The 14,036-nt window shown below is 41.0% G+C and overlaps 1 protein-coding gene across 1 annotated transcript in view; it reads right to left on the reverse strand.

Moving 5' to 3' along the window:
* Nucleotides 1-14,036, reverse strand: part of dock11 (dedicator of cytokinesis 11) — a 53,994-nt gene that overhangs the window by 33,877 nt on the left and 6,081 nt on the right. The window contains exons 3-12 of the mRNA XM_062383786.1: nucleotides 12,984-13,073; nucleotides 12,163-12,245; nucleotides 11,642-11,708; nucleotides 10,005-10,100; nucleotides 8,902-9,036; nucleotides 7,915-8,098; nucleotides 6,859-6,935; nucleotides 5,318-5,401; nucleotides 4,926-5,066; nucleotides 2,998-3,288 (exon numbers count right to left, since the gene is read on the reverse strand). Of these exons, the coding sequence (XP_062239770.1) occupies nucleotides 2,998-3,288; nucleotides 4,926-5,066; nucleotides 5,318-5,401; nucleotides 6,859-6,935; nucleotides 7,915-8,098; nucleotides 8,902-9,036; nucleotides 10,005-10,100; nucleotides 11,642-11,708; nucleotides 12,163-12,245; nucleotides 12,984-13,073 (1,248 nt within the window). The remainder of the gene's footprint in view (nucleotides 1-2,997; nucleotides 3,289-4,925; nucleotides 5,067-5,317; nucleotides 5,402-6,858; nucleotides 6,936-7,914; nucleotides 8,099-8,901; nucleotides 9,037-10,004; nucleotides 10,101-11,641; nucleotides 11,709-12,162; nucleotides 12,246-12,983; nucleotides 13,074-14,036) is intronic.

Genomic DNA, 14,036 nt, shown 5'->3' on the forward strand with positions numbered 1-14,036 from the left:
CCAATCAAAAACAAACCTTTGGACCATTTGTAGAATTGCTACTTTAGGAGGGCACATGCATCCTCCACATCCACGCTGACTCTTGCCCACAATGCCACAATCTAATTTTTAACCAAATCATGTGAACAAGTTAAATTTGTGAATGAATGGATGAAACCAGATATTTTACACATTTTATAGCCAATTCACCTTTTTCACATCTTATTTATTTCATTTTTTATCACATTTGAACTGCTTCTATAGCAAAGCAATACCAAACAGAAATGTAAAACGATAAAACAGTCTATGTGACAGCTACACAGACTCTGAGTAACTTGTGTGTTTCCCTCCAACCCTCCCTCCTCCAGGATTTTTCCACAGAGAGTAGGAAGAGGAGAGGTGTTCCCAGGAGGGATACGTGCATGTCAGGGGAAACGTCATCACAGCTGCAGGGAACTCAAATAATTCAACTCAAACTAGAAACGTGTATTCACTCTTAAACTCATCAGCTGCTTCCCTACAAGGCGGGTGCAGGGGGAGGTGCCGGCTGTTAGCAGAACTTATACAGGAAAACCGCATGGTGCTCATATCTATTTTTGGTCTGATGAGATGGGGCCATGTTGAAGCTTGTGGTGTCAGCTCCCACAAACAGACAGAGCCACGCCGCTCATATCATAATCACACGTAGAAAACCCATGGAGATTTGTGTGAGCAGAAATTTAAAAAAAAAATAGTGCAGTCTCAAGCAGCAGGAAGTTATTGTGGAAATCATAAAAATTTCAGCACGAGTAATAAAACTGAAGGACGAAGCCGCTGCGCTTCTTAGCGGCTAATGCAGCTCTAAATCAAAATAGATGCAGACATCAAACTGCACATTAATAATAGACGTAGCAGAAGAGACTAGCATGGTGCGAGTCAGACAAACACACACACTCTGTCTGTCCTCTCCCATCTGAGCTTCACAAGTAGCACACAACCACACACAGCTGCTTCTGGTTTCATTCTTAAACAATCACGATTTGTTGATACTCGTTTTCGCTTCTGTCTATTGGAAAGAGGAAAGAAAACCAGCTAAATTTGACATTTTTATTTGCCAGAAAAACTATGTGGACATCGTCACAGCCGCACCATACGACTGCCGGTTTGAAGATGAGAGAAAAGTCACGTGTTAGATTTGCGCGTTATGTAATGAAACTGATGCAGAGGCTGCATCCTCTAGTCTAGAGAGCTGATGATGTGGTAGAGAGATATAACAAGCAGAGGGGGGCTTGTCCTTGGACCACACCCAGTGCACCTAAATTAAACGGAGGCCAGCCAAGCTATAATAGCCCACTAATCACAGAGGTAGAGTGTGCTATGTTTGTATGCATGTGTTTGTGTATAATATGTGTGCTCTGCTCACACATGGCGACCTGAAGAACATCACATTAAGTCCATAAATCAGACAGAAGAAAACTTGGGATAATTTTCAAACTACCTTTTACCAGATAGAAATACTGAATCTGCTTGTGTCTCCGACTCTGCGCTATTCGTCTTCTCCCTTTCCAGTTGTTTCCATCCCTTCCAAGTCACGTCTCTTGTCATGGAGGAATATCTGACTACGTTTCATAACCTCACCGCTGCTGATTTACAGCAGGAACATGTCTTGAGTGTCTTAATCAAATTAACGGTGCAGAGCAGCCAGAGGTGAGGAACACAGAGTGCGTGCAAATGATCTCACATGACCTGCAGGAGTTTGCACGAAGGGTCAAGACCGATTCTAACATGGTCATTATTCTTTCTTAAATAAACTTCAAATACAGCAAAAAGGAGGGACAAGATATAAAGCATTACAACACCGAGAGCAAAGCACGCATGAAAAATACAGGAAAAGCAGAGGTCTGACATCACCTGCGAGCTGAATGAGTTAAACTTTAAAGGCTGCACATGGACCAAGCGTCATCTGGAGACGCACTCACCATCTGGAAAAGCTATAATGACGTGAAAACTATTATGACCCCTGTGTTATAAGAGTTCTCTGATGTTAGGAAGCAAGCATTCCATCAGGTGCTCACTTATACCTCGTTCCTCCCAGGCCAGCTGCAGTCAGAGTGCTAATGCTGAGAGGTGTCACAGAAATCAATTTGGAAGTGACGACAGACTGAACCAGACTGCTTTGCATTTCTGGTTAGATGCTAAACTGCAGTTCGTTGTCTCAGTACTTGTACTCTGTGCAATGACGATAAAGTTGAATCTAATCTAATCTAATCTAATAACCATTATGGAAAGTCATTACTGTTGGGTGTCACTTAATTCATTGTATTATTCAAATGTCAGATTTAAGAAGAACACAGTCTGAACCAATAGCCACAAAGTTAATGATATCCGACTCCAGACAGTCCATTTTCTTTTTAAGCATATCTTTTTTTCCATACATATTTTCCTCACTCGCCCATGTCCCATCCCTCCAACTAGTATGGTGCAAATAGTGTTGAAATGTAAACAAACCAACAGACGTGGGTGAACACATAACCTCCGAAACAGAAGGAGCAAACCAGACTGTACTAAACCTCATTTTCAGCTATTTCCTCATCTGCTCTAATTGTCACGAACAGCAGAACACAGAGCCTTGCACCAAACAGGATGACAGGCTGCCAAATCACTGTGTAAAAGCCAACTACAGCAGCAGGATCCCTGTTATCAATTGAACATTATAAAACTGAATTAGATAACCACAGAAATACAACAAAGACCTCTTCAGTTTCAACTTATTGTTACTTCAAACATATTAGGTGTGATTATGTTTTGTATACCTTATGTCACTTGCCTTAAAAGTTTAAACTAGAAGAATTACTATCATATCAGCATCACCACTATAATGGTGTTTTCAGAAGAAGCTGATTTCGAAATATGTTTTGCAAAAAGGATGGAACACTGTTCTTCAAACACAATCTATATTGATACAACAGTGATTCAGAGTTCACACCCAGTCCTGAATAGCAGACGTGTGGTTCATCAGCAAAGCAATCATGTTTCTACCTGTGTGGGGAAGCGCAGCAGAGCCTCCGACACCCTCTGAGGCACAGGCAGGCCGTTCCCTTTCCCCGAGTCGCCGTTCACCATTAGTCCAACTCCCCTTCCTCCATCCTTGAGTCCTCCTCCTCCACCGCCTCCTCCCCCATCCGAGTCTGACGAAGGAGAGAGTTGGCCCGAGGCGTCGGTCAGCATCTCCCTGACGCAGGGCGGATTCAGGTCGACATGGAAGTCGGCCGAGATCTTGCAGCTCTTGGAGACATCGAAGAGGGCGAGGCTGATGAAGAACGGTTCCACCTGGGGGTTAAAGTGTAAGGAAGCATCTGAAGTGTAAAAATCAGGGTCAAACAGTATCACTGGTATCATTTGCTAAATTGTAAATCACATTTCTTGCTATTTTTACCAACAATTTTAGAACCATGTATTGGACAACCAAGCTTAGCCAGATGGATGTGAATTTTGCAGGGAGTGATGACGATATCAATATCAGGGGGTAAAACATTTCCAATACTGATAAATCGCTGATATACATATATAAAAGAGATGGCAATGACTTGTAAGATGTTATGAAACCCTTATGATAAATAAATATAATTAAGGCATGATTTATAGAGCCTGAATGCAGAGAATAACGTTTTTTAAGAAAAAATCGTATCGGCATTGTTTGTTCTGTCAAATTAAAATGTTTCATATCAGCACATCATTGGTGCATCATTGTGTCAATCATTATATCAGACTCTAGTACTGAGAGTGATGATATGAACCCTCTAAATGTCTGTGACTTGTTCTTGCATTGTTAGTTCAAGGTAGTTTTCCTTGTAAAACCTGCATTTAAGAAACTAGCAAACCACCTTAAACATTACCGACATTTCAATTTTATCCATGACATTGTATCTGCCATGCAACAACTGAAAATTGTAGATTAATACATTTCTCGAGCAAATATTGTCTCGAAGTGCATTTAGCTTAAATATAGAGGAAAATCTTTCCTAAAATACTGGCTTTCAGTACGTCAGCCTCAAAACATAGGTTGATATCTTGTTTGGGAGCACACGTTGGCTCTACTCTACCACAGCCCACACACTTTTGAGCGACTGTGCACTTATACCAGGATGAATGGTCTCTGCATGTTGGGCAAGCCTCTACATCCAGTAAACATTAAACCTATCCGACCCTGTGGAGGGGAAAGAGGGGAGGAAGAAGCGGAGGGAAAGAACGTGCCTGCTTCCAAACCACAAATATGAGTCATTTCAATCCTCTAATGGAGAAGCAAACAGAAAGAGGTGGTCCAACTCAATGTTTTATGACTACAACCATCCACTCTGACAAAGACAAAGCTCGCACATGCTAGAAACGCTGCCTCATGCTTTCAACAGCTCTTCATTCATTGCATATAAGCCACAATTATTGCAAATCCTTTACTTCCAACTGCTTTAATCATAAACAAAATTGTCTGAAACAATATGGGGTCTCTTCTTTTGGCCTGGTTACTTAACGTTCTCCCAGACAGGTCAACATGAATTATGAAGGCACAGTATATTATCTGGGGCAAGCACAGCAGACTGTGAGGGCATCGGAAGATCTGTGGTGTGAAAAGGAAGCGTGTGTGTTGTGGTTCGGGTTTGTACTTAAGTGCACTCAAAATGAAGTCAGGCGAAAGGTTAAGCAACTTCATCGAGACTCGGTTTCAATGGTTTTGTGATCACTTTTGAAAAACAGACAGTCTTTAAGCCGTTTAAGGTTTAAGGTGGATATTTTAACCTTGGTCTTAAAACTAAAGGAGATTCACCTCTGCGATAACAGCATGGTATGGTTTTCTATTGAATAAAGGCTTTTAAGATACTGGTTAAAGTAAATTATGAGTAGTACTTTAAGGGATAGACAAGTTAGAATATAATCAGAATCTGTGTTGTAGATGTAAGATAAAGACATACATTGGTTAGGACGCCGTCACCCTTCTCACTAACGCAGCCCTGGAGACTGAAGGTCAGGTCGTGGCAGCTGACCACGATACGTCGGCCGAAGCGCTCCTCAAACGGCTTCACATCTGGCTCGATGCCCGAGAAGTCCAGCCTCTGGATATCAGAGAGGGAGAAGGAGGAGGAGTAGAAAGGACCGAAGAATGCAGGAGGTAAAACAAGAGGAAAAAAGGATTGATCAAGAGGAGAGAGTATGAACAGGGAGATAGCGTGTGGAAGACAGAGGAAGGAGGTGAGGGAGAAGGAAACAGTGAAAATGGTGGGGAGGAGAGATCCAATAGTCTGAATCAATAGTGAAATAAATAAATCATACAATAGGTAAGTATCCAAAGAAGCATCTTCTGTACCTGTGTCTCAGGATCAAGAGAGAAAAGCTTTTGTCTGCCTTCATTCCTGTTGAGTTTATTGAGCTGGTCAGTCTCCCTGGCATACTACAGACACACAAAGTGGAGGAATGTCAGTAAAATATAATATAATTACATCAGAAGGCCTTTTTTTAGATTTACTTTTTTATACAGATTTAATTTGATAGCAACTTCACTTTTTTATTATTCTCATTCAAGAACAAAACATTTACGGTTTGCATCAATTTGAGAGAAATAGTAAAATGGTGGTTTCAAAACAAAACAGATCTGATCCGATTGTTGCCTGATAGTATTTTCTCTGCAATTCAGAAGAGACAGGCCCGGCAGACCCAGACAGAAAGAGAAAGAATCTAATGGAGACAAAAAAATCAAACCCTCGGGTGACGGTAGAGCCCTAATCCATCTCCTTCCCCACTTGTCCTACTCCCTTCTTTTATTTTTTGCTTTCACTGAGTCCAGCCTGCAGACCAACTCGACTGATCGTGTGCATGGAGCAGGGGGGAAAGCCGCGCTGGAGTTGCCCAGAGCAAACGGAGGGAAACAGCAGCACATAAGGCTTTGTTGTCTGCGTGGCGCTCTGGGTTTACAGACGTATTAAAGCAGCATGGTCTCTGTGGAGCTCGTAGTGCTGCTCAAATACAGTAAGTTCAACAAAAGAGCTTCTATTCAAGGGCTCTTACATTGTAAAGGTAAGGTAAACAATCTACCTGCTAAGTATATGTTGCTTATCTTGCGACCTATTCATCTTATCTGCTTCACACTAGGCATTTGTATTCTGAATGGTTAGGGAGATGTGGTGCGATTTGGACAGGAGATACAAGATTATAATTTGAATAGCAAACAATGCTCTGTAGCAGTCAAAAAGGGGCAGGGCAGTGTGGCTTCAGTCTGTGGACAGAATTGAACATGTCTTCTATGTCCTCAGAAAAAAATACAGCAGCGGCCTGCAACTGGGTCAAAATGACCACCATATCCATCAAGATCTTATTTATATTTCATCATATTGGACTGATTACTATTGTTGGTGCTGATCTCTATCATGGAATCACTTCCTCTTTAGCTATTTGACTTCAAATCAGGAGCATATTTGTTTTGTTGCAGCAACGCTATATATAGAGCTGACCCCACATGGAATGTATGAAAATATAACAGCAGTTTAGTAATTCATTCAAACTTACATACAAGCCACGCACGTGAACAGTAATAAAGCAAATTCAGTTTTTATGAAAGACATCAACTTAAGAATATTCACTGCAGATAACCCAGGTAGGATGAACACAAAATGTTTTAACTTCCCTCTGCACTATAGACTGTTAATAAAAAGCTTTGCACACAAACGATAAAAAGTGACTGTATATTGTACAACTGTTTGAGGGGGACTCACACGTTTTGGGGATATGTCTTCTCTTACATTAAATTATTTTAAAGGGGACAGTTTTTTTAATCTTAATTAACATTTTTCTGTATATCACTAACTAAGCCAATGAGTGTTAATTAATCAACCTCCAATCCATCCTTCATACCTTCATAAGCTCAGGTTGTAAGCTCCTCCCATGATCCAGCAGGCTCTCTCCTTTACCTTGGCTGGTTGTGTCGTCATCTGATTGAACAGGACAGTAAGCACACACGTGAATAAAGGTCATGCACATACAGGGAATGGACGCTACTGCAAATCAAGGTCAATAAAGCTTGGCTCAACAAACGTTTCCCATGTAGCTCCTGTTGTGTCTGTCTTGCCAAACTTTTCAGTCTATTGGCCGAATTAAAAGGAGGCCAATCACTATTCTGCCGACTCCCTGGTGGCACATTATGTACTGAGTGAACTCCAACTGCATTTCCATCTTCTTGGATGGCCTACCAGTGTCTCATCAGCATCTTTGAAATTTGTGAGCAGAATTGATCTATTGGGTTTCACTGGAGGTCTCTACAGAGAGTATATTATGATTTAAGAAATAAGATGGTCCACACATGCTAATAAGAAACTTGTTGTAAAATCCTAGACTCTTGAGTTATTTACCTTTTCTTCTGCACAGGTTTTTGTAATAATTTATATTTGATCATCAAGTATATCTCTACTCGCTGTCTACTGACGGCAGCTATAGTGTTAAAATTACCAACTAAAGTGGTCAGGGTTTCTACAAGTTTCAACAATTCAAACTTTTGACTTATTAAAACTTTTTTAAAGACAACAACGAATGGAATTTAAGACCCATGTCAAGTACAACACATATGAAGGAATATGTGAGTCCCAGAATTACTTTGACATCCCATAACTGAAGATAAGGTTAAGAAGTGTAGTAGAGAATAACCCTGGAAACACCTGAGCCTAATTTCTGCCTCTGAACGTAGTATGGAAGCCATTAACATGGGGCCCAGACTCTATGGACCTCCACTGCCAGGAGAGGGATTAATGTTACTCTCTTTACCATTAGAGAGGGTTAGACATGTTATTATTTGCTTACCGAGCTGACTGTAACCTTTTCAACAAGACTGTGTATAATGGGTTGACTCAAAGAGGATGTGGTCATATGTAATTCCCAAGAATGTTAGTTTTCTGATGTAGGTACAACGCAACTCACCCAGGGCACAGTCCAGGGACTCTGCCCCGTTCCTCTTGTCCTGGCCTGCCTCGGTGCTGCTTTGAAGAGCCTGCTTCAGCGTCACCACCCACTCCTCCATCTCTGCCTCGCTGTCTGCAGCCAGGAAGTGGCTGTAGCGGTCTTGCATCTTCAGTTCGAAGCCATTGCGCCGCATCTTTGGACTCTGAAGGATGTGATAGAACATTTTAGATCTTAAGACAGATTTCTTCATAAAGGGGTGTCAGCTCTGGAACTCATTCCCAAGTGAATTCAAATTAATGAAGTAAATAAAGTACTGACTTAAAGCCTTCATAATAAAGGTTAATGGATAAAAGCAGAGCAGAGATACATTAAAGTGCGTCTCCTCATTTAAATAAAAATGTAATCCAATTTGATTCACAAGAACTAATTTTTGACCTGGTCCTTTTCTGCATACCTTCTCCATCCTCCCCCCTTTTCACACCTAAACATTGACCAATCACTAAAGGCCTACATGTAAACTATATGTAAAATGAATAATAGATCCAGATGATGTAGGGATTTGAAAGTAATTCTTGGAAAATTAGATTGAAATAAACAGGGGGCCAGTGTAATTCAGCCAGCACCGACAGGTGTAAAATCTGGTCTGCATGTCAAACACAAGCTTTCCTATTAAACCCGAGTCCCCTCACTCTGCACAGTCGTCTCCAGAGTGCACTCATCAAACTGAAAGCTTCCTGGCAGCCCAGTCAATGACGCACCAGCCTGTGCCATGAGCCAGCAGCAGCAACTCCTCAATTACTGCTAATACTGGACTATTCTGTTTAAGTCAATGGAATGCAGTAATTCTCTTCAGTCAAATCACATAAAAGCCCCTGGAGCGTGGCGAGACTAGGAAACATGCAGACCTTCACGAGGGCGGGAGCTGATGCCAAGAGGGGAACGCTCACAGTGGGCACAGAGGAAAGCACACTGAGGAGTCCTTCAAATAAAAAAAACCCTGCATACCTGGACAACATCAATGCACGAGTCGAGGTAGATGGAGCCTTTGGTTTCTTTGCAGTTCTTCTCATCCTTGTAGGAGTTGAGGATGTAGGAGCCGTCTGGGAGCTGAGACAGGTAGAAGAACCTCCTTTTGAATACCTGCCGGGGCACAGCGATGTAGGGCAAGTCCGGGAGATTCATTATTGTTGCAGCATGTTCATCACAGAGAAATGCAGTATTTAAGCATTATAAGGTACATTAATTGCAGAGAAATGCAGTATTTTAGCTTCTAAACAGATCTTGTATCACCTAAGTGTATGTTGCTCCACTAATTCCTGACGTTGCTGTAACTGATGCATCTGCAGCCACACGGTAACATAAGATCGCAGTAACCCCCACACACTTTCATCTTTTACACACATATTTTACAGAAACACAAAATACTTTATTTGATTTGATTTGATTTTACATTTTGTAGACTCTACATTATGGTCAGGATTTGCCAAGAGGATGCAACATAAGAAGCATTGCTCTTAAATACAGGAAGTGCCAAATACCAAATGAAGGGTTGAATCTGTGTTATATAGTTTAGATATAATGTGTATTTCTCGATATGTAACTTTGTTCTTTAGATATTTTGACTTTGATGAACAGAATGATAGTTTCAAGTTTTTGACTGACTGTTCTATATTGTAATTTTGTTATAGTAACTGTTTATGTTCTTCACACAGATGATTTTTTCAGGTAATTAAAGCTCTTATTTCCAAAATCCACCGCATGAATTCTAGTCCAGTCACTCACACTATATTTTAACAGTGTAAATTACTGTATTTAATTTAATCCCTTTCCTTGTTTTATCTTTACAACACTGCTTGCACTGTATTCACAATTAATTTTACAGTATTTTTGCTATTTTCTTTTGAAGCCCCCTGACAAGTGCTGTTTATCATTGTACAACACAGATGTGACTGTTGATGATATTGCAGCTGTCCACACTGATTATAATATTCTTGATTCAAATATATGGGTGGATATGAGATAAGAGAGTATTGTTTGCCATGTCGTAAAGCCTACATGTTGTTATTATTATGTATGAATAACAGGCAGGAGGTCTGCTGGTGACTCACCCTCATGGAGACCGACAGGCTGCTGTTGATGTTGGCTTTCTGTAGCCAGCCCTGCTTCATGATGCCTCCCCTCTGGGAGCACAGAGACGCTGAGTCCTGACAGACGCAAACAAATAACAGAAATCAATCAAGGCAGACATTATTGTGCAGGTTCATTCAGGTTAATGCTTAATATATAAACGTGAGAACTCTAACTCTAGACAGTCTCAAAAGCTTGATGTTATTGAGACTTTTTACAGTAATTAGTACCATGTTAAACATTTCTTTATGACAAGTAGCTAATATTATGAAAGAATCACTGATTATATCCACTCATTATCGAAACTGCTTATCCTCCTGGTGGTTGCGGGGGGAGCTGGAGCCAATCCTGGCAGACATTGGGTTAGAGGGTTATGCTTGAGGGCATATATACCATAAATCCAGAAATCAACACTAAATACGCACTGTCAATCAGAAACTTTTTATCAGAGAATTTCTTTGGTTTCCCATAAAGTAATTGAGCCTCTGTCATTTAACCTGATCATCAGCCCCAACGGAAATATTCATCACAAGGGATTGGTCTGTTAGTGAGCACTTTCATATGCGCACACACACACATGCACAAATATCTTTGTTATGTAATGCATCCAACATCAGCAGGGATTCACAGCTTGGAGCATTACACCCATAACATGGCACTGGGTGAGAAAGGTTGAGTTGTGAGGAGGTGTGTAGGTGTGTATGTGTGAGTTTGTGAGTGTGTGAGGTTGTGTGTTTGTGTGTTTGTCCTCTGCCTGTCACTCTTTCTCACTCATTCTCTCTCTCTCTCTCTCTCTCTCTCTCTCTCGCTCTCTCTCTCTTCATCCTCTAATCTAATTGGCTGTTGTTTCTCCTCCTGCAGCTGCCTCATTTCTATCCGTCCCTCGGACACAATGTCAGAGACAGTGGACCGCCGACTCGCTACACCCTGTATCATTTGTATTAAGTCTTGTCACCTAATGTCCCTGACTGTTATTATAGATTTATTGTGACGGCCAGCCAAGGGTCAGAAAGGGTTTAGGATCATTAGGAAAAAAACACTTTTACTGACAGACACTTTCCAGACACTGTCCTATTATCTCAATATGTGCAACTAGACCTGCCCTTTCAGACAGACATGTTCGTACAGATGTAGTGTAACAGCAGCATGGACCATTGTAGGAAGTAACAGAGCTGTGTCCTTGCCCTTCCCATCCTGGGAAGAGAGCAACGTTTATTTCTCTTTCTAACTTTATCCACATCCAGCCAGAGGGTAGGGGGAGGAGGATCGATGAGAGCTATTTATAGGATCTATAAGGCTTCTGGTTTCACTGCCCGGCTCTCTCTCCCTATTGTGGGGTCAAGCTGCTTTGTGGACGACAGACCATAAGTCACTTGGACACAAGCTCAGATACAATTTCAGTGCATGTCCACTCTGCTGTGCGAACATTTCCAGGACATTCAGACCAATTGGCGTCTTATCTCCGTGAATTAAAGCAATTACACCTGGTCATTTCTGAGCGGGGTTTAAAGCACATCACTGAAAGCTGTGCATACATGCATGGTGCAATTGGGCCTGTGAATCTTCCTGCAAGCGATCAGTGTCTGCGATTTAACGACGCTCAGGGCCCTCCACTCACCTCGTCTTTGGCGTCTTCATCGATCTCAAACACGTGAGCTGGCAGCTTCTCTGTCTTCAGGCCTTTGCTTTGAAAAGATGGTGAGAGAGAGTAGGTAGTCAATAAATCAGCTCCCTGCCTATACTGTGCTGACCCGATGATGAGGACAAATAAAGCACTCTTTAATATTGTACTATCTATATATCTAGTACATAATATTTGTATGAATATATAATGGCTGACTTTCATAACAAGAGGCATACATGTGGAATTATATGATATATTATAATTGGTATGTTTTATTCAAATAATGTGCATGAGGAACCTAGTGCAAGAACATATTCATTAAAAAAAGGGTAAGTAGTTGTGATGTGGAAAGAAATGCAGCATTTTTTTTTTCATTTGTAATGGTGTTGTAGAGTCTGTTAGCAGCGGGGATGCATGTAACATATTGGACGGATAAATGCTCCAATGTTTTTCTGCAAACACCTAAATTCTCCACATATCCAAACTGTATTTTATCTTTTCCTTATCTTCCTTACCTTGGCAGCATGCGGAAGTCGCCAGAGAAGGCCTCATATTTGTAGTTGATTACATGCCAGTCAGTGTTGTACATCTTGATGCACTGACAAACACAGAGAGCTGGATTAGGAGCAGCAGACACACTCAATTACAAGAACCATACCATGCCAGAAAAGGACAGAAACAGAAACTTTGCGTGGTTCCATGTTTTTGGATAAAACTCAAGCTTAATATCGTCCACTTAAGAACTGGAAAGCAGCAGAAGAAGTAGTCACTCCTACCGTGACTCCACTTTATTACTCCTCAAGATGGTTTTCATTGTATATGTCACTTTGTTCAGTGTGAAATTGCGAGCAGAATTTCTCAGTTAGGTCAAATGAATGCATCTTTGTTGAAGTGATGCTGAGTAAGCCAAGGTCTGTATTAACAACTCCTATGACAGTTGTTTCCATGCTCTACCACGGCCATGAACACAGATTAGAGCCTGGCACAGCAGCAGCAGAGTGTATCCACAACATGCCAGGCAAGTCTGTTTTTCATTGCCAATACAATATATCATCAGGAGAGCATGAGTTCACGATTGGCCAGTGTTTCTTTGAGAGCTTTAAGTGACCAAAACATGTGATGAGAAAGAAGAAATCATCTCTTAGGAGTTTATATGAATTTAATGTCTAATGTCTAACATTCAAAAGGAAGTTTTCAGTCATATCATTCAGAAGATTTGATGGCAGCAGTGAATGCCTCCGCTTATTTCACTGTTAACCTTCTCTTTTTAGCTTCAGAAAGGACTGGATGTTATTGCCAAAAATGTACAAAAGCGGGGACGTCTGTGTTTTAGTACCTCTTTGGCAAATAGACTCCTGGCCTCCCGCTCAGCATTCTGGGGCACCGAGGGTACAACCGTCCTCCTCTGGCGGGAGAGCTGGGACTCCTGCATAGCACACACACACACACACACACACACAGAGTGAGACACACATACACACATATGGGAAGAAGCATACTTGTGTAGCTACTTGTAAACATTGTAAGCAAAGCACGAAACCCCCCAAAAACCCACAGGCAAAGACACAGCGAGAAACAGACGGCAGGGACAAATGGGTGTGAACAGATTCAATACGGACATGAGGAGAAAAAAAAACTAGACACGTTGCTAAACAAAACCACATGTGTCAGAACAGAGGTACCTTGCTGGGTTGTGTTTGACTGCTCAACCTGTAAACCTTGATGTTTATGTGATATTCTTTTACAGCGCTTTGTTCCTGTTTACTGTGAAGAGGGTAGTACAGGTTTCTATGGTATAAGATTAGTACTGGAACTTCAACTCAGAGGTTGATTGTGAGGTGAAGTGTGATGCAGGAGATACATGCACATGCTGCATATCTGTTTGACCCAATAAAGACACATTTATGCTGTTTTGTATACAGGATATTGATTATTTTGTGACTAATTTAAGTGATGTATTAAGTTGACTGTTAGATGCATATTACTTCAGTGCATTTCCGCCTATTACGATATGGTTCAAAATCATATCAAGATAAACATGTTCATATCAGTAAGCAGATAAACGATAATCATCAAGATTAAATGTCAAATGATTATTTAAAGACTTTGGCTCCTGTGTGAAGGTTTTGGTTTTAAACTCTGGGTTCTATCAATTAACTCCTCATCTGGTTTGCACATTACATAAGCAATGTATTCATACGTATATATGTATATTGAACCTTTGTTGTATTGCGTTTGGTGAAATTATATTGCGATAATTATATAATAAAAGTTAAGAACCACAAGGATGTCACAATAACTTTTTGTGACAGTGCGTCATCACATCAGAAATGTGTGTGTTGACAATTATGTCAACTCTCCCTGATCTTAGTTTGCTCAGTGGGCTTAC

This window comes from Platichthys flesus, chromosome 24 (genome assembly GCF_949316205.1).
Source record: "Platichthys flesus chromosome 24, fPlaFle2.1, whole genome shotgun sequence".
NCBI classification, from domain to species: Eukaryota; Metazoa; Chordata; class Actinopteri; order Pleuronectiformes; family Pleuronectidae; genus Platichthys; species Platichthys flesus.